This window comes from Salmo salar, chromosome 12 (assembly GCF_965601325.2).
Source record: "Salmo salar chromosome 12, fSalSal1, whole genome shotgun sequence".
NCBI classification, from domain to species: domain Eukaryota; kingdom Metazoa; phylum Chordata; class Actinopteri; order Salmoniformes; family Salmonidae; genus Salmo; species Salmo salar.
Genome location: NC_138302.1, coordinates 24,612,675 through 24,638,550, shown reverse-complemented (window position 1 = coordinate 24,638,550; position 25,876 = coordinate 24,612,675). Strand labels below are relative to the sequence as shown.

General features: G+C 41.0%; 1 protein-coding gene across 3 annotated transcripts; it reads right to left on the bottom strand.

Annotated features, from left to right (window-relative positions):
- Positions 1–9,802: 9,802 nt before the first annotated feature.
- On the bottom strand, positions 9,803–21,838 carry LOC106592050 (transcription elongation factor 1 homolog). Of its 3 annotated transcripts, none has more exons than XR_014379664.1 (4): positions 21,188–21,677; positions 15,970–16,040; positions 10,396–12,317; positions 9,803–10,035 (listed from the first exon to the last, which is right to left on the bottom strand). XR_014379664.1 is itself a non-coding variant. In XM_014183352.3 (4 exons), the coding sequence occupies exons 2-4, from the start codon at positions 21,301–21,303 to the stop codon at positions 12,253–12,255; spliced, it is 252 nt and encodes an 83-aa protein (XP_014038827.1). In that variant the 5' UTR covers positions 21,304–21,355; positions 21,684–21,838; the 3' UTR covers positions 10,920–12,252. The 3 variants fall into 3 exon arrangements, 2 of the variants coding, with proteins under 2 accessions (XP_014038827.1, XP_045547050.1); XM_014183352.3 differs by lacking the exon at positions 9,803–10,035 and adding an exon at positions 21,684–21,838 and having other exon boundaries at positions 10,920–12,317; positions 21,188–21,355; XM_045691094.2 differs by lacking the exon at positions 9,803–10,035 and having other exon boundaries at positions 10,920–12,317.
- Positions 21,839–25,876: the final 4,038 nt, after the last annotated feature.

The window sequence follows — 25,876 nt, the reverse complement described above, 5'->3', positions numbered from 1 at the left end:
GCAGCAATTCATGTTGAGATGTGTCTGTTACTTGAACTCTGTGAAGCATTTATTTGAGCTGCAATTTCTGAAGCTGGTAATGAACTTATCCTCTGCAGCAGAGGTAACTCTTGGTTTTCCTTTCCTGTGGCGGTCCAAATGAGAGCAAGTTTCATCACAGCGCTTGATGGTTTTTGCGACTGCACTTGAAGAAACTTTCAAAGTTCTTGAAATGTTCCGTATTGACTGACCATCATGTCTTCAAGTAATGATGGACTGTCGTTTCTCTTTGCTTATTTGAGCTGTTCTTGCTATAATATGGACTTGGTCTTTTACCAAGTAGGGCTATCTTCTGTATACCACCTCTACCTTGTCACAACACAACTGATTCACCTCAAACGCATTAAGAAGGAAAGAAATTCCAGAAATTAACTTTTAAGAAGGCAAACCTGTTAATTGAAATGCATTCCAGGTGACTACCTCATGAAGCTGGTTGAGAGAATGTCAAAAGTGTGCAAAGCTGTCATCAAGGCAAAGGGTGGCTACTTTGAAGAATCTCAAATATAAAATATATTTTGATTTGTTTAACACTTTTTTTGGTTACTACATGATTCCATATGTTATTCCACAGTTTTGATGTCTTCACTATTATTCTACAATGTAGAAAATAGTAAAAAGAAAGAAAAACCCTTGAATGAGTAGGTGTGTCCAAACTTTTGACTGGTACTGTAAGTCCTCAGTGACTGAACGATGGAATCAAAGGAGCTGTTTGTAAAACTCAGGAAAAATAACCAGGACAAAGGAATAAGAACGGTTAAGAAGATTTTTAAATATTTTTACGTGGTGAAAGAGGATGTACTTTTGCAGATGATGGTGATGGCGCAGTTTAACTACCAGAGGCGTATATGCTAATATATGATTAAGTATATGTTGTGTATTTTGTGTTTTGGGGGATATTTAGTTTAGTTAAATACTAGTCTATCCTCTGCTGTAGCTTCACACTATAGTAATGTGATGTTGTTTTCCCTCATCTGACACGGAGTAACATTCAACTGGATATACTGTAACAACATATGATTATATTACTGTTATTATACAGGTGGATAAAATGTTACCAAACAGACATGAATAGCTCAAACAACCCTCAAGACGTCACGATGCAACAGCCCAGTTACTAACACCCAATAACTTTCCTACATTCTGGAATATACATTTGATATGTTTCTTCAAATATACATTCATTATCAATACTGAAGTGGACAGGCTACCTGTAATTCATTATCACTATTGAAGTGGACTGGCTACCTGTCATTCATTATCACTATTGAAGTGGACTGGCTACTTGTCATTCATTATCACTATTGAAGTGGACTGGCTACCTGTCATTCATTATCACTATTGAAGTGGACTGGCTACCTGTCATTCATTATCACTATTGAAGTGGACTGGCTACCTGTCATTCATTATCACTATTGAAGTGGACTGGCTACCTGTCATTCATTATCACTATTGAAGTGGACTGGCTACCTGTCATTCATTATCACTATTGAAGTGGACTGGCTACCTGTCATTCATTATCACTATTGAAGTGGACTGGCTACCTGTCATTCATTATCACTATTGAAGTGGACTGGCTACCTGTCATTCATTATCACTATTGAAGTGGACTTTTCTGGTTTGTTTACTTGTTGATGTATTTCTATCGTTTTTATATTTATGAAGCGAAATGTTGCTGCGAGGTCAGTGTGGTTCACTCTTTCACTTAGCATGGCAGTTTTTCTGCTGTCCGTTTACACAGACGCTGCTCTCTTGTTCCTGCTCCTCTTCCTCGTGTTCCTCTTCATCCCCATTGTCATCACTTTCCCCTTTCATACTTCTCCTTCTCCTTAAATAGCCTGAAATCAAACTATCGATCTGTTGTAACAAAAGTGAAATGGAACAATGTTCACTTGGGAATACAGGCTTCTCTTCAACCCCGTCTTTTTCAGGTGAACATCTGTACTGTACCTCCTCTCTTCCATATTCACCACTCTATCTAGATCCCTCGTTCATTCTCTCTTTCACCTTTACTCCCTCCATTCTCTCTCCAGTCTAGTTAGAACACTGGAGCAAGAGTGTATTGTGTCTTAAAGGTATACAGGTTTCTTGTTGTGTTTGATTATGTTATACTGTATGTTATATCAGTCACGCTAACAAGAGCATCAAACATCCTGAAACTGTCTGTTAAGAGCAAGAGTAGCAAACATCTAACTTTAGCTGGATTGTAGCATAGAGAGATGAAGTGACATTCTATAACAGTCGCATTGTTAACACAGTCAGTGATCAACAATTGACTCAACTTGAGTGACTGACTGAAGTGTGTGTGTGTGTGTGTGTGTGTGTGTGTGTGTGTGTGTGTGTGTGTGTGTGTGTGTGTGTGTGTGTGTGTGTGTGTGTGTGTGTGTGTGTCTGAAAAACACAACATCCTAACTGTTCATGTGGTGATCCAAACTTTTTTTTTTAGGGTTCCCTGGCTGTCATATACTCCTACCATAACTATGCAGTCATCATAACTTAGTGGTTCTTCAGGCATTCTGAGGAATCGTTGAGAACCTCTTACAAAGCCGTCTCCATGAAGACGGTACTCATCATAATGTTGTATTCCTATTAGGATGTATCCTCTATTTTGTATAGATTTGTCAGAAAAATAAATGCCTATTGCTATACCAAGGTTGACAAGCTCTCGTTATTTTCACCGCGCTGTTGGAAGCTCTGTTTGGAAGAAAGCGTATTCTTCTCAACAATTACATGTTTATATGATTAAGCCCTGAAGGTATCATTTCTATAATGATTCCACTCTAACTCATGGAGATTCCTAGTAGAATTTAGCAAAAAGAAATGTAAGGACACTGAGAAAAGCAATCCAGTATGGTGCTTCACCTAGTGTTGTATGAACATATTTCTCCCTGAAAGAGAGGTGTATCTGCAGTTCCAGCAACAACAAAGCGAACTCCCCGACAGTATTTTGGTAAATAGCTGAGGGATGGAGAAATGAACTCACTCTCAAATTCCATGAGCTCAAACTGATAGTTTTAAACATGTTTTGAGGCCCTACAGTGTTTGTTAATCATTGCATATTTATTTTTTTACAAATAAAGGAATAAAACAAGCTTATATTTTTGGTTCTGGTGGGGTTTGAAAATGTAACTAAGCTCGTGAGGCATTAATAAAGTTATATTCTTCAAGAATCAATGGGTGTATATTCTTATTTTAAATGTCCAAAAATGGATGTAGCAATCGCAGTTTGCCCCTTTAAAGAAATAAAGGCACAGTTTCTCTTCAAATAAAATATGTGAGCGAATGTTGCTGTTTATATTGGACAAATTGGTTCCAAACAAATCATTCGATCTCATGGAACAGTCCATCTCAAACTGTGAGTTCTTTAGCCACATGGTGGCGACATTTACCTCACTTGTCATTTATTGAGAGGAAAATGCACTTGTCACAGTTTGATTTAAAAAAAAAGCTGATTTGGGTTATTTAGCATTCCTTTCTGTAATGAGAGTAGTACTTGTTTTGATGAATTTAGACTCAATTTGGAAATGTGATATTTGACAAAATGCTGAGGATGGGTGTTTGGAACAGCCGGCTGATATTATGTACAGCATTTTTCAAATAAATGAATTGATAGGCTACAATAATTCTTCAAAATATGCAGACAGATGCAAACTGGCATATCTACACACATTTTCTCTCTCTATCACACACAAAGTCACACACACACACACTGAGAACTCCCAGCACTCTCTCGTAGCCCCATCATCTTCTCCGGAAATTGCCTCTCAAGCACAATCGGCGCCCCATTAGAAAAGAGGAGTGCCATGCTGTAACCTTTTTAAAAAGACATTAGTGATGCACCTGCTTCTCTCTCTCCTCACTGTCCTCTCTCCCTCTCTCTCGTTTCTCTCTCACTCTGTCTCCCTCTCTCCTGTCCCTCTCTCGCTCACTCTCTCACACACACACACTCCTATCTCCCTCTTTCTCTCTCTCTCCCTCTATCCCTCTCTCTCTACTCGTTCTATGTCTCTCTCACACCCTCCTCCCCCTCGTCTCTCCCCCCCTCCTCCCCCTCTTCCTGAAGTTCTCTCCATCTAATTTACACTTGACACCAACAAATGCTGGTTGAATCAACATTGTTTCCATACCATTTCAACCAAAACAATCAATGTGATAACGTTGAATCAAAGTGGAAAACTGATTGGATTAGCAAGTCATCAACGTAAGGGCATTTCGTATTTTTTTTACGCAACATTTAACCTAAATCCAATGACATGGTGAAATGTTTGGATTTCAAGTTGAATTCACGTTAGTTGACAACTCAGTCAAATGTAAATCAAAACTAGACGTTGAACATAGTGCACTACTATATACTGTATATAGCCCATTGTGGTCAAATGTAGTGCACTATGTAGGGAATAGGGTGCCATTTGGGAGGCAGCCACAGTTATCGGGTTGGCAAAGAAAAGCAGACGTGTCTACTCATCTAGCCCATTTTATAAATGTGTGTGTGTGTGTTTATGTATGTGTGTGTGTGTTCCGACTCCTGGTGCTATGGTGATGTCTCCTCTCTGACTCACACTCTGTATGCCTGGCACAATGCCTATGACCCTGGAGTCACAGTCTGTCTGGAGTCTGGACCACACACACACACACACACACACACACACACACACACACACACACACACACACACACACACACACACACACACACACACACACACACACACACAATTCTATCTGGACCACCATGCAGCCAGGACCATTAGTATTCCTCTGCTAATGCTGTGTGTGCGTGCGTGCGTGCGTACGTGCGTGTGTTGATCCTGACCAAATGCAAACCACAGAATACAAAGATATCCTACTATCTGTCGTAGTAAATTACAAATATTGGTATTTGCTTTGCTGCAGTCGCCTGATTACCAAATAGTCTGCCTCGGACGATTATGGAGCCATTAACCGTGTCTGTGTGTGTGTGTGTGAGAGAGAGAGAGAGGCAGGCAGAGAGAGCACAAGTTGGACACACTCTGGGCCAAGGTAAGTGGCACAGCTACCATTCCCCTTATCAACCTAGTAAGTACAATGGTCATTATATGGAGTTGTACAGTAACTTCAAACCGACTGTCATTTAGCCTCTACACACGTCGTTGTTGGACATCATTTAACTTTCCTCACTCTTGTTCAGTGGAAAATAAGCTTGAAGAAGAAGTCCACTGAGCCTTTTGGTTTTATGCATTTTCTACAGGAGCGTGTGAGCTAGGAGTGATGGAGGGCGTGCTCTTTCTTCGGGATTGGGATCGGAGAAGTGAGAGGTTGCAGTTCAGAATCAGCCGGGAGATGACACGAACGTTGGTTCATCCGATTGGTTTATCCTAGAGCTTTCGGATCAGTGCTATCCGGGATCCTTGGAACGTCCCTACCGCCTGAACCATGCAACCCGCGAAAGAGAAATGAATTGGGGGGCGTTTCTCGCTGATATATTTTGAATGAAAACATGGTTACTCTATATGGTAAGGACTCGAGATATCTGATCTGGGAAAACGGTGGAAGTGCGACGGACGGGTGAGCTTATCACTTATTATTGTGGGCTATTAAGCCTGTCATCTCGTGCCGGATGTAGCGACATTTAGGCTACAATTCACCAGTGGCTTAGTATCGAGTTTTATTTATATTTTTTGGTAGGCTATTCTAAACGAAATCTATACTGAGCAAAAATATAAACGCAACATGCAACAATTTCAACGATTTTACTGAGTTACAGTTCATATAAGGAAATCATTCAATTTAAATAGGCCCTAATCTAAATAGGCCCGATTTCACATGACTGGGCAGAAGTGCTGTCGAACCAGGCCCAGCCAATCAGAATTAGTTTTCCCCCACAAATGGGCATGCTTACAGACAGAAATACTCCTAAATTTCATCAGCTGGTCTCAGATGATCCCGCAGGTCAAGAAGCCAGATGTGGAGGTCCTGGGCTGGCGTGGTTACACGTGGTCGGAGGTACTGCCAAATGATCTAAAACGACGTTGGAGGCAGCTTATGGTAGAGAAATTAACATGAAACTATCTGGCAACAGCTCAGCATGCCAATTGCGCGCTCCCTCAAAATGTAGACATCTGTGGCATTGTGTTGTGTGACAAAACTGCACATTTAAGAGTGGCCGGTATTGTTCCCAGCACAAGGTGCACCTGTGTAATGATCATGCTGTTTAATCAGTTTCTTGATATGCCACACTTTTCAGGTGGATGGATTATCTTGGCAAAGGAGAAATCCTCACTAAAAGGGATGTAAACAAATGTGTGCACAAAATTAGAACGAAATAAGCTTTTTTGTGCCTATGGAACAATTCTGGGATCTTTTATTTCAGCTCATGAAACATGGGACCAACACTTTACATGTTGCGTTAATATTTTTGTTCAGTATAGATGAATAACACTTTGTTTATTGATGGAAGGAAGCAGGAATATGTTGATGAATAGATAACCAAAGACAGGTCCCATTAAAAATAAGCATGCAATGTCAAAACTGTCAATAATATCACAGAATATTATTCTACAGTGTTTTATTGGTTAGGCTATTTTGTTGTTCTTGGAATGTTATTTAATTTCTTTCTTTTGGGAAGAATTAAAAGGGAAATCAGCAGTTGCTACATCTATTTATTTGACTTATAAAGTAATATGTACCAATTGATTCTTGAAGAATATAGCCTAACTTATAAATAAATGCCTCATGAGCTTAGTTCAACTGTCGTACCCCATCAGAACCCCAAACATGATTAAAACTATCATTTTGATATCTTGCATGGTCAGTCCTTGCTACCAAAGCTATGTCAATGAATTTGAGAGTGGTTGCATTTCTCCAGACCCATCCCTCAGCTTTTTACAGAAACGGGCGAGGAAAGAGCTTTGTTATTGTTTCTACTGCCGATTGCTACTTTAAGGTCTGTTACTTGAGGGGGAAATGAATAGTGTGCAGTATAAGGCTGAAAGAATCAGTTCACTGCCATTCTGAGAGTAGCCTACTATGTTCCACTTAGAGAAACTGCTCTACCGGATGTACAGTATCTACAAACAAAGAAACCCTAATATACAATCCTCTAACGTAGACGACAAAACAGGTGCTGCTATTTACAATGGTCAGAAGATGTCTTTATGGAACAGGGATTACTGTGTATTTAGCCTTCTGTATACTTAGGTGTTCCTCTTCTACAAAATATATCTTTCTTTGTCACTATGTGATGCCAAGAACTATGAGGAACAAAATACATGACATTTTCTACAGATTGATCATGTTGTCAACGGATCCCTAAAGTTCCAGAATAGTGACTGACTCCAGGATCAGTAGCTATAGGGCCTGGAGGAGAACTGATGCTGTAGGCAAACAGCAGCAACATACTGACAGCAGTGCTTCTGTTCCAACAGTAATGTAGAGGAATATCCTCCTTTAATGATGAGCTTGCTGTTCTCATAGCCTACCAGGAAACACCCTCTTTGCTAGTCTCTATCACATGAGAGAGAGAGCGGAAGAGAGGGAGAGAGAGAAACAGAGTGAGAGCGAGAGGTAGAAAGCTATAAGCCATGTAATGAGGGATATAGTGTCAGAATACTTGACGTGTCGGACTTGTTTTGGCACTTCCTGTCAATGACGATGAGAGGGGAAGTAGACAGACAGGAAGAAGGTTGGTGAGAGTTTTGACAGAGTGGGACTCTCTCTCATTTGGCGGTGTTCCTCTATTCAAGGTGCATGTTACACCATGTGATTGATGGGCTGGTAGAGAGAATATCAGTCAATCAAGATATAAACCTTAAATTCAACAGTAGAGGTAGAGAGAGAGAGGAGTAAACTCCTTTTGTGTTTGTAAACCAGCCTGAGTGCTCCACAGGGAGCTGTCCATGGTGCTGATACATTCAATCTCTCCCTCTCATCTTCCCCCCTCCTCCTCTTCTACTCTCAGCTGTTGATTGACATCCACTGCCTCTAATTAGCAAGTGAGAGTGTGGTTGAGTCATGCTGACTGCCTTATTCGCAACGGGACAGGCAGAGAGGAGGTAGAGAGCAGGAAGGAGGGAGGGAGACAGGAAGAGAGGAAAATAAAGGGGGGAGAGAGAGGACGAGAGAGAGCTACAGTAGGTTAAAAGCTTGTTTGGTAAAAGGGGTGAAGAGGTCAGAAAAGGGAGGAATGTAAACTGTTTACCAGTTCACTTCAGGTAGCGATTTCTGTCTTTCTTTGTGTACAGTGCATGTTATTGTTTGTTTTCTAATCCAACACTTTTCTTTCCCAGGCCACCATTTTCACAGATGTCTTCGGCCCCCTCCCTCCCTCTCATTTATCATTGTAGGAGTGAAGAATGAAGAAAAGATAAAGAGGAGAGAATGGATAGAGGGGAGAAGACAGGATTGAGGGAGGTGGTTAGACCCGATGCTCCCGTCTCGACCACGGGTATTCTTGGGTTGATAATACAGATGTGGATGTTATTGCTTGAGAATACGCGTAGCCGAGTGGAAGCTATTGCATCGACAATTGACCTATATCATTACAACAAAAATACTTTTGTATGGACGAGGTATATTCCCTTTCTATTTTTTATTTTTTTTAGCTTTATTGAAGAGATAGTGTTGGAAAGACAGGAAAGATGGGGGAAGGGTGAGTCAAAGGGCAGTGGGCCAGATTCAAACCCACGCCGTCTCTGGCATGCATGCCATGTCAGCGGCTGCTGGACGACACAGGCCACTCACTTCCTGTATACATTTTTCACCTATATATTATAGTGCCCAATCAACTCCTTAACATGTGTGTAGGGATAAAGAGGATCCTTGTATTTTCACCTGTGCTGGTCCATGACAACACGACCAGCACCTTGTGTCTCCCCCTCTATCCCATCACTATTTATATAACCACATGCTACAACTGTGAGTGGGACTCTGACGTCTGCAGCGACAGCTAGAGACGGTAACACATGAAGACATGTTAAGGCTTGCATCACGGTGGCTGACATACCATATCAGCACCAGATACTGTAGACTGATCTAGGACCAGCTTTCCCTCCCAAGGCTAAAACTAACCTTATATCAGTGTCTAGGGGCAACTTTAAGGACCACATTACGGTGGTTGACGTTTCAGCTCCAGATAGACGTTGCCCTTAGGCACAGATCTAGGATCAATTCACCATCCCCAAATCCTAACCTAAACCACTTCTGGTGAAAAAGCCCAAATTGACCTGTGTCTAGAGGCAGCTTCACTCTACTCCGACATCCATCTCACCAAGGGATCTGGGGAATATTTTGATAGCCCGGCCCTGGTTAAACTAGACTGAATGCTGCACTCACAATGAAACAGTGTTCAGTCTGGTCTACCCAGGCTACTACATTGTCAAGGCTTGGGTGTATTCATTAGTGCACACTGTAGCAAAATATCTTGCAACTGAAAACCTTTGTAACAAAAACAAGAGTTTCTTATTGGACAAGTTCAGGTATGTCCCTCCCTGTTTCAGAGTGTTGGCTTTTGTTTGGTTCATAATAAATACACCCCCTAACTGATGAATGGTTGCAGATTAGAGAATGCCAGAGGTGTTGGGGAAAATGTGTTGAAATACATTTTAGTATATTATTATTGCTGATAATGTATTTCCAATAAATCAACATGAGCTTTCCTTGTATATTTAGTAATTTCATGGCATTGTTTTGTAATAACAATTTAACTTGCACAGAGCTTTTCATTACAGAAAATAATCTCAAAGCGCATAAAAAGCAAAACAAACAAATTAAAATTGAGATGGTAGAGATGGACATCGAATGTCTCTATTCGGCTTCTGATGAAAGGCTGGGAGTTGAGGCAGTTTGGATTGGAAAGGCAGTGTAGCATCAGCAGACGGGGCATCGATGGTGCAGCCAGAGAGAAACAAACAGGCCCGGGGGGCTTCATCAGTGCACCACATCTGCTTCTGAGGGTCAGTTCCTCTATAGGACCCGCTCCTCCATTGCCAAACTTGTAGCACCCACCTGGGTGATGCCACGGCAGCTGAAAAGCACGCGAAAAAACACATTTTGGCAGTGGTTAAGAACATTCCCAGAGCCCCTTCTGCCATCTCCAGACACAGCATGCAGTACTTGTTGTAATTCTTCCCAACAGATGAAACAAAGCCGTGACCACATTATTAGGAGCCAGACAGCTATAAGCCAAAAAGGTGGACTTTTCATCCCAATTCTGCAACACTGAGTCAATAGCACGAGATGTAAATGATCAATCCCTAGAGCAGTAAAACTCCCCAAAAATATTTTAGCACAAAGGTACTGTACATAACATCAACTGTTTCTATGCCCTGTAAGCATTCCTTACTAATTTGCATTGTGTTTAAATGTAGCAATTTCATGTACATACATTATGCAAGTTGTTGATAGTGCATGTGTAAAAGTTACAAAAAATTGCAGATTGTGTGAGCACAGCTCCAGGTGTCTAGAAACAAAATACTTGTTACCTTTGAAACGGTTGCCATGGCGCCATTGTGTGGGTTATTGGCAGCCTTGACAACAGAGACTAGAGTGACACTTGACCTCACATGCTGAATGAGAGGAGAGATTGAGATAGAGGGGGAGATAGGGATGGAGGGATAGAACAAACTGATAACCACTCATCATCGTGATCATAACTCACTGTCAATATCCACAGCTGAGAACCATGGGTACGCACACAATCACACAAATGCATTGGGGCAAAAACAGTGCTCACATCTGAGTTTTAGACAAGGAAAATGTTACAGTTTTAGTGGTAAACTGTACAGTTTGGCGGTTTCCTCTAGCTAGCCTATTATCAGGAAATGAAACGGCATGTCTCTCCAGTAGAAACATGCTGTACAGACAGACTTTAGCTGGTTAACTCTCAGACCATTGACACAGACACATTCATTGTGGGTGTCAAAATACAACACTTTTAATTTGTCACATTGAAAATAAAAATCATTACAAAGGGCAACCAATTGCAAATCATTGGCAATTTTCTTATCATTTGAAAAACTAAAATAACCAAATCAATAATACTAATTTGGACCTAGTGTTTACCTGGTGTGTATGTACCATCATACCTCTCCCTTTCAGTCCATTTTCTCTAACAAAGGAATGTCTTCAGGGAGATACCGTAAGCATTTTAAAATTGAGAAAAAGGACCTGGGATATTCATAGAAAATATTTCATAAACCACTTGAGAGTTTAGACTGTTCCAGAAAGCAGGATCAATGACGTAGCCAGCTAACAGTCCCCAAAAAAATCTAACTTGAAATTGTCATGGTATAATTGACTTGACAACCAACAACCCATATTCAAGTTTAGCTTTCTAAATATAAAATAAAGATATATTTAACTACATATCAAAGTTAGCTGGCAAACTTAACAATCCTGCTTTCTGGAACACCCCACTAGTTAGCATGAAGAGTGACAAGTTACTCTGCATAAACACACACTCAAGAGTTCCACCGAATATACCCCAATGGAATGAGCCAACACTATGGTATCGCTGTACACTGTGGTATTGTGTATCTCTAGAAGAACTGTACACAGGGGAGAGTAAAAACTAATTGTGGTGAAACTAACCCAAGAGCAGCTACTACCTGTATAATCCTACCAGTAAACTAGGAGCCATGACAACTTGACAGCTTGTAAAATGAGATCTGCATAAATTAAAACGGTGAGTAGGAGAATAGGTTGACTTAACCAGAGTCATATATACCTCTAAGGTCACATCCCAAATGGAACCCTATTCCCTATATTGTGCACTATTTTCCACCCGAGCCCTACGGGAGCTGGTCAAAAGTAGTGCCCTACATAGGGAATGGGGTGCCATTTGGGGCACAACCTATATAGGGCTCTGGACTGAACTATGGCTACGCAAGACAGTCTCGGTGGACGCCAGGTCACTAGTGTGGGAGATGTGCAGTGAGGTAAAGGTCAGAGGCTGCTTACCAGGCAGACTACATTGTAGACATCTGCCAGATCTCACAACATCTGGATAGTTGGTTCACATATCAGCTAACCACATGACATAGCAATATGACGCCCAACCGCAGTTGATGACGTGGCACGCAGCTATTGGTTGATGCAATGCAACGTCTGCAATGTAGTCGGCCTGGAACGGGACCATCATCTTGGGCTGAAGACTGGCAGTGATTGGTGAGAAACAGACGAGAGCCACCTCTAAATCAGCTTCCTGTTCCAACGTGAGGTCTTCCGCCCTGGTGAGCCTGGGCTACTGATTGGCTGCTTCACAAGCGTCTATCCAATCACTGTACACGTCCACAGGCTCTGACAGATCTTAGAGAGTAAGGTAAGGACATGTAACTTATATACACACTCAACCTAGAAGATGTTAGCAACAGGAGATTGGAGTAAATGTGACTGCATGCAACTGTCTAGTCATTGGTGTATTTACATTGTATCCATTTATCAGATGCTCTTATCCAGAGCAACTTACAGTCTAACTGTGCTGTTAACATTCCTGATGTTAAAATACCTATAAAACAATATCATCATAATAGCCAATCCCATTGGAATTAGGTATTACATCCTTAGGAAATGTTCAATTGCTTCAGCCTTATTGATTATGTATCAACTAGTACGGTTACATGCACACAATAATGTGATTATTGTGGATAGTCAGATTGATATAATAGTTCGATTAAAAACTGCCTATATGCCCACACATCGTCTCAAGAAAACGTCAAATGTTTAATACCATCAAACACCAAGTTAGTCATACCTCATTTTAAAGTAGGCCATTATCCCTGTCAATCGTGAATGGTAATTCTTCACGTTTTACTGGTGAAATGTTCAGACTGCCTGTCAATCATTTGATCTCAATCAGTTTCATGGGAATATGAATTTAGATCTTCTTGAATTACGGTTTTGTGACCAACTGAAAGCAGATGGTGTTAAACTATTAGCATTTCTTGTAGGCTTATTTTGTATCAATCAAAGCGTTGCCTGCGGCGTGCACGCGGTTGAGTCTTGGTAAAAGAAGAGGACTACTCAGCTTCAGATAAGAAATGACAGAAGAGGTGTTTTTGGTGTAACATTATAGGCCTGGTAAAGCAGCTTATATGCCATTATATTCGGATCTGCTATGTAAAATACGAATTACACGCTGCGATCTTGCGAGACATTGATTTAGCTTTGTTCTAACGTTACTAAACGAGCACCGTTGTGAGAAGTGATAATCTTCTATTCGTAATAAGTGATGAGAAGGACTATTAGTTGTAAACTACATCTGGAGTTATTTTCAGCGCCTTTCGAATCTTGTTGCTGAAAGGACAGCAGCGGTCCCGTATCGTTCAGGGTTCCACTGAGCAATGGGGTCCGCAGAGTTATGACCATCGTGGCGGACACGCTGTGAATGTGGATCCTAGCTCTCGTTGGTGTCGTGGTAAAGGTCCATGCGGTGGATCAGTTTGTCTGCATACGCAATAGAGGGGGTACGTTTCTGTAAGCTAAACACTCAGTAGGTCAAGTTCAAGTGCATTGTACAAGACTGTTTTGAGGACAGACGTTTTAGCAACCCCTGGTAGAGTTTTCTTTCTGTGGCTGTTCTTGTTACGTCGGATTTGGCCCGTTCAGTGGTCACGCCACCGACCGACGGGCCAATGCACACACACCTGCAGTTCATCCTTCGTGCCACCAGAGAGAAACAAATACAGGAACACCACCATGTCGGCTACCTACCTATAGGCTGTTATAGCCTACATATTGATTTAGTTTGTCATTCTATCGTTTATGGGATTTGTGGTCATTCTAAATAAATTATATTTAGGCCTATCAGAATTCATTTGAACATGCAGCCCCGTGTTCTCAATTTGAAAAATGTGAGGGAGAGCCGCAACAAATTATTAAAATACTAACTCTAAATAAATAAATTATTATTTTTGAATTATTACTTAGAATTAAATTATGAAACAAAAGATGCCTTATTAGGCTATGCAATCATTCTACAGTGCCTTGGAATTCACTTTTAGAAACATGAGTTTGACTGGTCTTTGGTTTGAGGATCATGCGGTGAGCTATGCACACAGTCTGTTAATTTATCTTATACTCCCATGCCCTAATCACAGTCTACACATCTATTTTGTAACAATATTTTGGAATAAAATAGAATATTTGAAAATGATAGTTTCCCAAATGAAAATAGTTTACAAATGCATATAGGCCATACTTCCGTAGTGACTAGTTCAGTTGTGCTGAATATTTACAGTTGATAGACAACTTTAGTACTGCTCCAAACTTAAACAATCCTTTTTTTTTTAACAATAGCCTGTATAGAAATCACAAAGTCTCCGGTGTGGCAGCATGCGCTCAGGTGCTGTCCTGCTCTGTTGTGTTCGTCTCCAGTGATGTACAATCTCATGACATTTTTATAAAAGCCAATTTTGTCTCATACCAAAATAAGAGATTCACGCAGTGCTTTTATTATAATGGATATCTTTTCACCTCCTTGTCCGTGGAGGTCTGTGAATCCACCACCGTCGGGCTACTTTGTCATGTAATGCTTACAAAATGAAGAACAGTTTTTATAAAAACTGCATATGGGGCGGCAGGTAGCCAAGTGGTTAGAGAATTGGACTAGTAACCGAAAGGTTGCAAGATCGAATCCCTGAGCTGACAAGGTACACATCTGTCGTTCTGCCCCTGAACAAGACAGTTAACCCACTGTTCCTAGGCTGCCATCGAAAATAAGAATTTGTTCTTAACTGACTTGCCTGGTTAAATAAAGGTAAAATAAAACAGACCATGTTGACCACACCGCTCACGTCGCATGCGTTGCAAAATAAATTTACACATACATGTTATTCAATCATTGCACCCACACTGCTCGCCAGCGTCTGCGTGGCCATACGCTAAAATAGAAAATGGTTCTGTTTGTGACGCTCAACGCGCTGCAACTCCGGCCTCTCCCATCTCATTGGTTTTTAGGAGCATATACCCACGTGGGTGATTGAAAGATTAACTTAGGTCCACATTCCAGTCGGTTGTGGTAATGCTGGAAAGTTGGTTGCCAACCGCAAAATAAAATCCACAGAAAAAGAAGCCTGAAGGAAGGAGGAGAGGTGACGAGAAAGGAATTCGGTTTACCATTTTATCTGTGGATTAATTGTCGGAGTAGAGGACCTTAAGCATTTCAAGTAATTTAACAACCCAATGTTTATATCCCAGGACAAATTAGCTAGCAACAGCAAGCTAGCTAGCCAAATTGACAAATGTGTAATGCTTTTTGACCTGACCCCAAATTAATATAATTGCTTCAGAGTTTGTTTTGATACTTCAACCTGCGTGTCCTGATCGCTTGGGTGAACAAAATCAACTTGCGTGATGGCGCATGCGTGTGGTTTGGTCAGCATGCAAGGCTCTGGTCTGTCCTAGGATTGAGGGTAAACAATAGGCATGTTCTCTGCTATCCACTTTATGTTTTAATTATTCTTTCAGTATAGGGGGCACTTGTCTCTTGTTTTCTTCCCCCCAAGCGTTCAGGGAGTGTCGGGTAAAAACATATTTTACTGAACGGAGGACCATCCATTTTCATGTCAGAGATCCAATTTCTCCATTTATCCCTCATTATAAATAATCTACAGTCCCTAAGATGCACACATTCAGTTCTTCCGAACTCACTTCACCCGCGCTAAAGAGGGAGGCTCTTGGCTGGTGTTAGCATATGCGCAGATAAAATGCACCACTGGAATGCCGATTAAGGTGTTCACACTTCCTAATAATTAGAAAGATTGCTCAGAAAACCAGCTGCTTTAATCTGTGTACACTTACTTCGATTTTGACCTTATGCAGATTAAGGTGTTTATATGACTATTGCATAATCTGCCATAATCAGTTTAATATCAAATTATTAGTGTGCATGTAAACATACTGAATGTGATTATAATAACAATAGCTGTTGTGTTTGAGTTCAGTAGACTTGAAAGGATACAGGTAATGGGGGTTTGGAACTCCTCCAGGCAAACTGTGCATGATATTATCCCAGTATTTCTGGTCCTTTCCCTGTTGGCAATACAAGAAAATGAAAAGTTAAAACAAAGTATTTATAAATAGTTAATTAAATTGTCAGAGTTCCAGCCTGTAGTGCACTACCTCCTAGAGAACTACACTAAAATATATAACATTACACACAAGTATGTGGACACCCCTTCAAATTAGTAGATTTGGCTATTTCAGCCACACCCGTCACTGACAGGTGTGTAAAAATCGAGCACGTGCCATGCAATCTCCATAGACAAACATTGGCAGTAGAATGGCCTTACTGAAGAGCTCAGTGACTTTAAAGATGGCATCGTCACAGGATTCCACCTTTCCAACAAGTCAGTTCGTCCAAATTCTGCCCTGCTTGAGCTGCCCCGGTCAACTGTAAGTGCTGTTAATGTGAAGTGGAAACATCTAGGAGCAACAACATCTCTGCCGCAAAGTGGTAGGTCACACAAGTTCACAGAACGGGAGCGCCGAGTGCTGAAGTGGTAAAAATAGTCTGTCCTCGGTTGCAATACTCACTACCGAGTTCCAAACTGCCTCTTGAAGCAACATCAGCACAAGAACTGTTCGCCGGGAGCTTCATGAAATTAGTTTCCATGGCCGAACAGCCGCACACAAGACTAAGATCACCATGAGCAATGCCAAGCATCGGCTGGAGTGGTGTAAATCTTGCCTCCATTGGACTCTGGAGCAATGGAAACACGTTCTCTGGAGTGATGAATCACGCTTCACCATCTGGCAGTCCAACAGACTAATCTGGGTTTGGTGGATGCCAGGAGAACGCTACCTACCCCAATGTATAGTGCTAACTGTAAAGTTTGGTGGAGGAGGAATAATAGTCTGGGGCTGTTTTTCATGGTTTGTGCTTGACCACTTAGTTCCAGTGAAGGGAAATGTTAATGCTACAGAATACAATGACATTCTAGACGATTCTGTGCTTCCAACTTTGTGACAACAGTTTAGGGAAGGCCCTTTCCTGTTTCACCATGACAACGCCCCCGTGCACAAAGTGAGGTCCATACAGAAATGGTTTGTCGAGATCGGTGTGGAAGAACTTGACTGGCCTGCACAAAGCCCTGACCTCAACCCCATCGAACACCTTTAGGATGATTTGGAAAGCCGAGCAAGCCAGGCCCCACAGCAATGCTCCAACATCTAGTGGAAAGACTTTTCAAAAGAGTGTAGGCTGTTATAGCAGTAAAGGGGGACCAACTCCATATTAATGCCCATTGATTTTGGAATGTGATGTTCGACAAGCAGGTGTCCACATACTTACGGTCACATAGTGTGCTTTTAACCAGGACACATAGGGTTGGTCAAAGTACGTATGGAATAGGGTGCCATTTGGGAGGTAACGCCTGTGTACGCTATCCTTGATGCAGTAAAAAATGTAAAACATTGAATAATGAAGCAAGCTTAATGCAAGATATTTTTGAGTGCTAACCCGTTACACCTCTTCCTTTACTGAATTTGCAGGTTTTACGCACCAGCCAAACTTTTGGAAGAGCGCCATGGTTCTCTTTTGATTTACCATTTGGGAGCATTAAACTTCTTATAAAAACAATCAATCTTCATATAATCACTAGTTAACCTAGTAATATCATCAACCATGTGTAGTTTACTAGCTTATCCCGCGTTGCATATAATCAATGCGGTGCCTGTTAATTTATCATCGAATCACAGCCTACTTCGCCAAATGGGGGATGATTTAACAAAAGCACACTTACGAAAAAAGCGCAATCATTGCACGAATGTACCTAACCATAAACATCAATGCCCTTCTTAAAATCAATACACAGAAGTATATTTTTTTAAACCTGCATATTTCGTTTAAAAAAATTAATGTTAGCAGGCAATATTAACTAGGGAAATTGTGTCACTTCTCTTGCGTTCATTGCACGCAGAGTCAAGGTATATACAACAGTTTGGGCCGCCTGGCTCGTTGCAAACTAATTTGCCAGAATTGTACATAATTATGACATAACATTGAAGGTTGTGCAATCTAACAGAAATATTTAGACTTAGGGATGCCACCCGTTAGATAAAATACAGAACGCTTCCGTATTTCACTGAAAGAATACATTTTTTGTTTTCGAAATGAGAGTTTCAGGATTTGACCATATTAATGACCAAAGGCTTGTATTTCTGTGTTTATTATACTATAATTAAGTCTATGATTTGATATTTGATAGAGCAGTCTGAGTGAGCGGTGGTAGGCAGCAGCAGGCTCGTAGGCATTCATTCAGCACTTTACTGCGTTTGCCAGCAGCTCTTAGCAATGCTTGATTCATAGCTCTGTTTATGACTTCAAGCCTATCAACTCCTGAGATTAGGCTGGCAATACTAAAGTGCCTATTAGAACATCCAATAGTCAAAGATATATGAAATACAAATGGCAGAGAGAAATAGTCAACACGTCATAATTCCTATAATAACTACCAACCTAAAACTTCTTCACTGGGAATATTGAACCACCAGCTTTCATAGGTTCTGAGCAAGGAACTTAAATGTTAGCTTTTTTACATGGCACATATTGCACTTTTACTTTCTTCTCCAACATTATTATTAGTTAAACCACTGGCTACTTTGAAGAAGCTAAAATATATTTTGATTTGTTCAACACTTTTTTTGGTTACCACGATTCCATGTGTTATTTCTTAGTTTTGATGTCGTCACTATTATTCTACAATGTAGAAAATAGTAAAAATAATATATGCATATATAAACTCAGCAAAAAAAAGAAACGTCCCTTTTTCAGGACCCTGCCTTTCAAAGATATTTGGATTTTTACAAATTATCTTCACAGATGTTCATTGTAAAGGGTTTAAACACTGTTTCCCATGCTTGTTCGTGAACCATAAACAATTCATGAACATGCACCTGTGGAACGGTCGTTAAGACACCAAGAGCTTACAGAAGGTAGGCAATTATGGTCACAGTTATGAAAACTTAGGACACTAAAGAGGCCTTTCTACTGACTCTGAAAAACACCAAAAGAAAGATGCTCAGGGTCCCTGCTCATCTGCGTTAACGTGCCTTAGGCATGCTGCAAGGAGGCATGAGGACTGCAGATGTGGCCAGGGCAATACATTGCAATGTCCGTACAGTGAGACGACTAAGACAGTGCTACAGGGATTGCGGACAGTCTGAGCACTGATGGAGGGATTGTGCGTTCCGGGTGTAACTCAGGCAGTTGTTGTTGCCATCTTGTACCTGTCCCGCAGTGGCAGACCACGTGTAACACCTGCACAGGATCGGTACATCCAAACATCACACTAGTGGGACAGGTACAGGATGGCAACAACTGCCCGAGTTACACCCGGAATGCACAATCCCTCCATCAGTGCTCAGACTGTCCGCAATAGGCTGAGAGAGGCTGGACTGAGGGCTTGTAGGCCTGTTGTAAGGCAGGTCCTCACCAGACATCATCGGCAACAATGTCGCCTATGGGCACCAACCCACTGTCGCTGGACCAGACAGGACTGGCAAAAAGTGCTCTTCACTGACGAGTCACAGTTTGTCTCACCTGGGGTGATGGTCGGATTCGCGCTTATCGTCGAAGGAATGAGCGTTACACCGAGGCCTGTACTCTGGAGCGGGATCGATTGGGGGGGTCCGTCATGGTCTGGGGCGGTGTGTCACAGCATCATCTGGTGCAGTCCATGAGGAGGAGATGCACTGCAGTACTTAATGCAGCTGGTGGCCATACCAGATACTGACTGTTACTTTTGATTTTGACCCCAACTTTGTTCAGGGACACATTATTCCATTTATGTTAGTCACATGTCTGTGGAACTTGTTCACTTTATGTCTCAGTTGTTGAATCTTATGTTCATACAAATATTTACACTTTAAGTTTGCTGAAAATAAACGCAGTTGACAGTGAGAAGACGTTTCTTTTTTTGCTGAGTTTATATACACACACGACCATTCAAAAGTTTGGGGTCACTTAGAAATGTCCTTGTTTTTGAAAGAAAAGCTAATTTCTTGTCCATTAAAATAACATAAAATTGATCAGAAATACAGTGTAGACATTGTTAATGTTGTAAATTACTATTGTAGCTGGAAACAGCAGATTTGTAAAGGAATATCTACATAGGCCCATTATCAGTAACCATCACTCCTGTGTTCCAATGGCACGTTGTGTTAGCTAATCCAAGTTTATCATTTTAAAAGGCTAATTGATCATAAGAAAACCCTTTCGCAATTATGTTAGCACAGCTGAAAACTAATTAAAGAAGCAATAAAACTGGCCTCCTTTAGACTTGTTGAGTATCTGGCGCACCAGCATTTGTGGGTTCGATTACAGGCTCAAAATGGCCAGAAATAAATACCTTTTTTCTGAAACTCGTCAGTCTATTCTTGTTCTGAGAAATTAAGGCTATTCTATCCATATTTGCCTAGAAGGCCATTATCCCGGAGTCACCTCTTCACTGTTGACGTTGAGACTGGTGTTTTGCAGGTACTATTTAAATTAAGCTGCCAGTTGAGGACTTGTGAGGCATCTGTTTCTCAAACTAGATACTAATGTACTTGTCGTCTTGCACAGTTGTGCAGCGGGGCCTCCCACTCCTCTTTGTATTTTGGTTAGGGCCAGTTTGCACTGTTCTGTGAAGGGAGTAGCACACAGCGTTGTATGAGATCTTCAGTTTGTTGGCAATTTCTCACTTGGAATAGCCTTCATTTCTCAGTACAAGACTAGACTGACGAGTTTCACAAGAAATTGCATTGTTTCTGGCCATTTTGAGTGTGTAATCGAACCCACAAATACTGATGCTCCAGATACTCAACAAGTCTAAAGGCCGGTTTTATTGCTTCTTTAATCAGGACAACAGTTTTCAGCTGTAATTGCTTAAGGGTTTCCTTATGACCAATTAGCCTTTTAAAATGATAAACTTGGATTAGCTAACAACGTGCCATTGGAACACAGGAGTGATGGTTGCTGATAATGGGCCTCTGTACGCCTATGTAGATATTCTATTAATAATCTGACGTTTCCAAAAATCAGACATTAACAATGTCTACACTGCATTTCTGATCAATTTTATGTTATTTTAAATGATAAACATGTGCTTTTCTTTAAAAAACAAGAACATTTAAGTGACTCCAAACTTTTGAACGGTAGTATATATACACTTAATATACTGTACTTTGTTACTTACATTTTCACATCACATGACTTTTCGTGATTACAGAATGGACAGGTGAATTGAGTGTCCAAATTTCCAGTAAGTTTCTTCTTTGGAGGGGGCTTTCTCTTGGACTTGCGGCGACCCATATTAGGTAGTCTTCACGTGTACAGTAACGTTAGCTAGCTAGTTGGCTAAACTCTGTGGAGCAAATGTACATCAAAGACAAATAATGCAATTTTGTAACTGAATAGATCGCAGTCGTTCAATCAAATCAACGTTTTGTAAACTGTAAATTAACAATATAATCCCGCTAGCTAGCTAGGTGCATGTAGCTAGCTAGTTTATCTACAACAACAACGTGTGTTGTCATAAACTCAGTCAACTCTCCAACATCTTTCCTTGCCGATGGTATTGTATCATGAAACCGAATGGTTCGTTATTAATAATGGAAAGTACAACATTATATATAATCAAGCTAGCTTATATTATATAATTTTTCCACTTAACGATGTATTTGTTTAGCTACCTTTCCTAAGAAAGACCACACTCCGGCTTTTTAGTGGAGAAAGACGTAAGCAAGGAGAACCGGAAGTTCTTCTTCTTCTTTAAAGTTATGGCAGACTACACATATTGGTGTATTGCCGCCACCTAATTTACGGAGTAGTGAAACAAAACACAAATAATATTTTCCATGGCGGGAAGGGGGACTCGAGATAATGCAAAACACACAAAAACATCAGTCCCACTCCTTCAGTCACATCCCTACACAGGCTCAGGTGCCTGTGAGGCCGGAGCGTTCACCGACAGGATTCCTTTTAATGCCTCTGCAGAAAAGTCACTGAGTCCCCAAAAATGCTCAGGCGCACTCACAAAGATGCCTATTTTCTCCGAATTCCTCTCCATTTGTGCTGTGTAGTTGATAACCAAAGTAATAAATGCTACAAAGTCCACCTTAATATGCCAAATGTCGTGATCCCTCTGTTGGCACGGAACATCTTGTCTCCACTACTACCATCACTTCTTCAACGTCACTCCTTCCTCTCTTCTCAATGCCTCCAGATACATTCTGGACAGCCCTTATTCTTGCCACCTCCGTCTCCTTCACCCTAACAGGACACTTCAGAAATTCGGGTGCACGTTCACCACCACAATTGCAGCATTTAGGCTCAGCTGGCATAGAATACACCTCCCGTCCACATACAATTGACACATGACCAAATAATTTACATTTATCACACTGCATGGGTTTGGGCATGAAGGCTCTTGAATGGAATCCCATATAACCCAAATACACGTGAGAAGGGAGAGACTCTTCATAAAAAATAAACAATAGAATGGCTGGATGGAGTGGGCTTCTGTACTCCATCTTTCAATGCGGGCCAGTCGTTGTGCACCAACCACTTGACCCAATTATTCACGTATATCCTTTGCATTTACTTCTAGCGCCACCCCAGAGATAACACCCTTGATAGGCACAGTGGCGGTTCTAGACCATTTCAACTGGGGGGGCCAAGCTGGGGCCAGTTGTACTGTTAGAGGGGCCAGTTACATTAGACGTTATTGTTGTCATATCGTTTTCTTCACTGCATTGCAGGCATTAGCAGGCAAAAGACCATGTTCATAATCATTCAACAATTTATTTGCATTTCCATTATAATTTTCATTTGCATTACATATTCAGTATCAGGTCACATGAACTGTATTCTCCGTTTTTTTTTTTTTTTGCAACAACAAAAAAATCAGCAAATTAATCTAGACTCAAGGCCTTGCCCTCCTTGACTCAATACTTAATACACCTAAATTGCTTAATCTGTCATCTGACATTGTGGACCTGAGATACGTTTTCACCAGCTTTAGTGCAGAAAAACTCCATTCACAAGAAGCAGTACTAACAGGGATTGAAACAGCTATCTGGCACAGTTTAAAGAGCTCAAAGAAAACTTCTTTATAAGGCTCAATGAATAATGCCAGCTCTACTACACTGGAGGGTCTCTGCATGCCACTCTGTATTTTCCTTTCTAACATTCTTCTGAAATGATGTAGTTCATGACACAAGTCCTCAATATTTGATTCATACATTCTAGCAAATGGAAACAGGGACTTCTCTTTGAGAAACACATCACTTGTAGGGTTTAGAGTTTGGATGCCATTCATTATGTCACAGTTTTTGCTAGGGAACCTTCTGTTAAGCTCATTGAGCTATTGATCTAAAACAGGGTAGAAAAGGGTTGTACGAAAACTGCCTTTTTCTTGTTCTGAATCTGACCTCTGACCCACTGTACCGAGTACACCGTCTCCATTCAATTGAGAGCATAGCCTTTTTGGACGTTATGCAGGGGGGTGTATTGCAGTATCACATTGCTCAGCTGTGTTCAACACTTCATTCCATAAGTCATCAACAAATGACTCATCCCTGTAGTCATTCAAAGTTTGAACTAAGGCTTCAACTAAATCAACAGCCTTTGACAGGTCAAGTGATGAAGACTGTAGCATATCTGATAGAAATGTTGCTTCTCCAAACACTTTATGGAGTGTAACAAGGCACACAATGAATTGTAAATCTATCTGTGCAAGCAGACCTCGTGCCTCAACAGATCTGTCACCATTGTGTTCTTGGACTATGTCTTGCAGGACTCGCTTAATGGCAGGTAATCTATCCATAATAGTATGTAGAGCCATATATCGACATGCCCAGCGAGTGTCACTTAGTCTCTGAAGCTCTCTAGGTGCACCTGGGTACATCTCTTTTTGTATGCTAAGCCATTTTTGATGCACATACGACCCAGATGTGAAGACGTAAAGTCTTTCTAGTAAGGAGAACTGTCCTACCTCAGGGACAGCTTTGACTGTATCCACTAAAACTAAGTTTAGACAGTGTGCACTGCAGTGGATGTTAAAGGCATGTTTTACTTGTTCTTTAAGGCGTGCCTGGACACCTGAATGCTTGCCACTCATAACGGAAGCACCGTCATATGCTTGGCCTACTAGGTTGTTTTTGTATTCAAGACCATGACTTTCTAATATGTGTATTATTTTGTCAGTAAGCCCTCCTACATCTAGTCGATCAGCCGATTCAAAGTGGAGAAAGCTCTCACGGACAGCTCCTCTGAAATAGTACCCGAGTACTAGAGATATCTGCTCCTTTTTTTAACATATTTTGTTTCATCTGCCATTATGCTAAAGACCTCACTGTCTTTCACTTCTTCTATCATTTTTGTTCGAACCATGTCTGCCAAACAACTCAGAACCTCATTCTGAATCCCTTTGCTTGTATATTTTGCATTATGAATGGAAGTCAACCTTTTTTTCACAGTTGTGTCATCCTTAGCTATTGTTTCTAGGATTGCCATGAAGTTCCCTTTATTATCTGACTCTGCAGACTCATCGTGTCCTCTTTGTGAAATGTTTTGTGTGGCTGTAAGTAGTAGTACTTCTATTGTTTTAATATAGTCCCGATTTTCTTGAACCCGTTTGTTGTGTTCCTTGTTTAGGGTATTTACCAGTGTTGCATTACTTTTTACAGCTTTCTGATAGTCTCTCCATGTAATCATTGCTTGTTTGTGCTGCTCAGACCTTACATGAATTGCAAATCCCCCCTCTTTGTAAGTTGCCTTCTTCCAGTTGTTAAAACCCAATTGTGAATCAAATACAGTCTCTGAGACTTTGGGAGGGCTAAAATGCCTGCAGGTGTAACAAAACACAGAGTCTGATTTTTTGGAACATTCAAGCCAGGGGTGGATATGGTACCAGGCCGCCTTGAAGCTCCTCCTCCGGTCCCCCATCAGAGTTCTTGGGTATATGTTCATCATTGGCTGCACCGGTGGTTCCTCCCGGGATTTGCTGAGATCTGCCAAAGAAAAAAATATATAATTAAAAGTAGCTATTTGGGTAATTTTAGATATACTGTTGCCATTAGGCAACTTCTGAAATCCATCTCATATCTATATCACAAGCCCAATAGCAAGTTAAATAAGAATTCATTTCAATCACAAACCGACTCATTTCTATACACCATACAAACCGACTCATTTCTATACACTATACAAACCGACTCATTTCTATACACCATATAAACCGACTCATTTCTATACACTATACAAACCGACTCATTTCTATACACCATACAAACCGACTCATTTCTATACACCATACAAACCGACTCATTTCTATACACCATATAAACCGACTCATTTCTATACACCATACAAACCGACTCATTTCTATACACCATATAAACTGACTAATTGCACTGCTTTAGAAGTAACCACAAATTTATTCAACATCACAAACCTGATGGTCCACTGCTTGTGGACACACGAGGCGGCTCTGTTGGTGTCTCACTCTCAGCCTCTCCATCTGTTCGATAGAAAGAAACTAAAAAAAGAAACGCACTTCTCGTTATTCTCATCGACGCCACCTCATCCAACGCATCCACAATTTTTATAGACTTCAAACGGATCTCCCAGGAAACAATATCGATCCAAAACCCTTATTCCAATCAAAAAAGACAGAACTAGATGTGGATTTACTAGGTTCCACTACCACTTTAATTCTCTTATTTCCTTTTGCATTCGTCACTGTAATCTAGAAAAAAGAAACGCACACCTTTAAAGGCGAGGTGCTGGCTAGCGGAGTAGAACACTAGAAAATGAAGGAAAGCCGCACACTCTAAGAGCTCAGATGCAAAAATTTAATCACCAACGTTTCGACAGCGAAGCT

Excerpts from the sequence above, each read along its gene's own strand:
- LOC106592050 (XM_014183352.3), bottom strand. The coding sequence starts at position 21,303 with ATGGGTCGCCGCAAGTCCAAGAGAAAGCCCCCTCCAAAGAAGAAACTT. Across the intron at positions 16,041-21,187 it reads AAGTCATGTGATGTGAAAAT|GGAAAGGACCAGAAATACTG; the intron begins GTAAGTAACAAA and ends TATTGCCAACAG. Across the intron at positions 12,318-15,969 it reads GTTCCAAACCCCCATTACCT|ATCTGTCAGAGCCTGTGGAC; the intron begins GTATCCTTTCAA and ends TTACTCTCTAAG.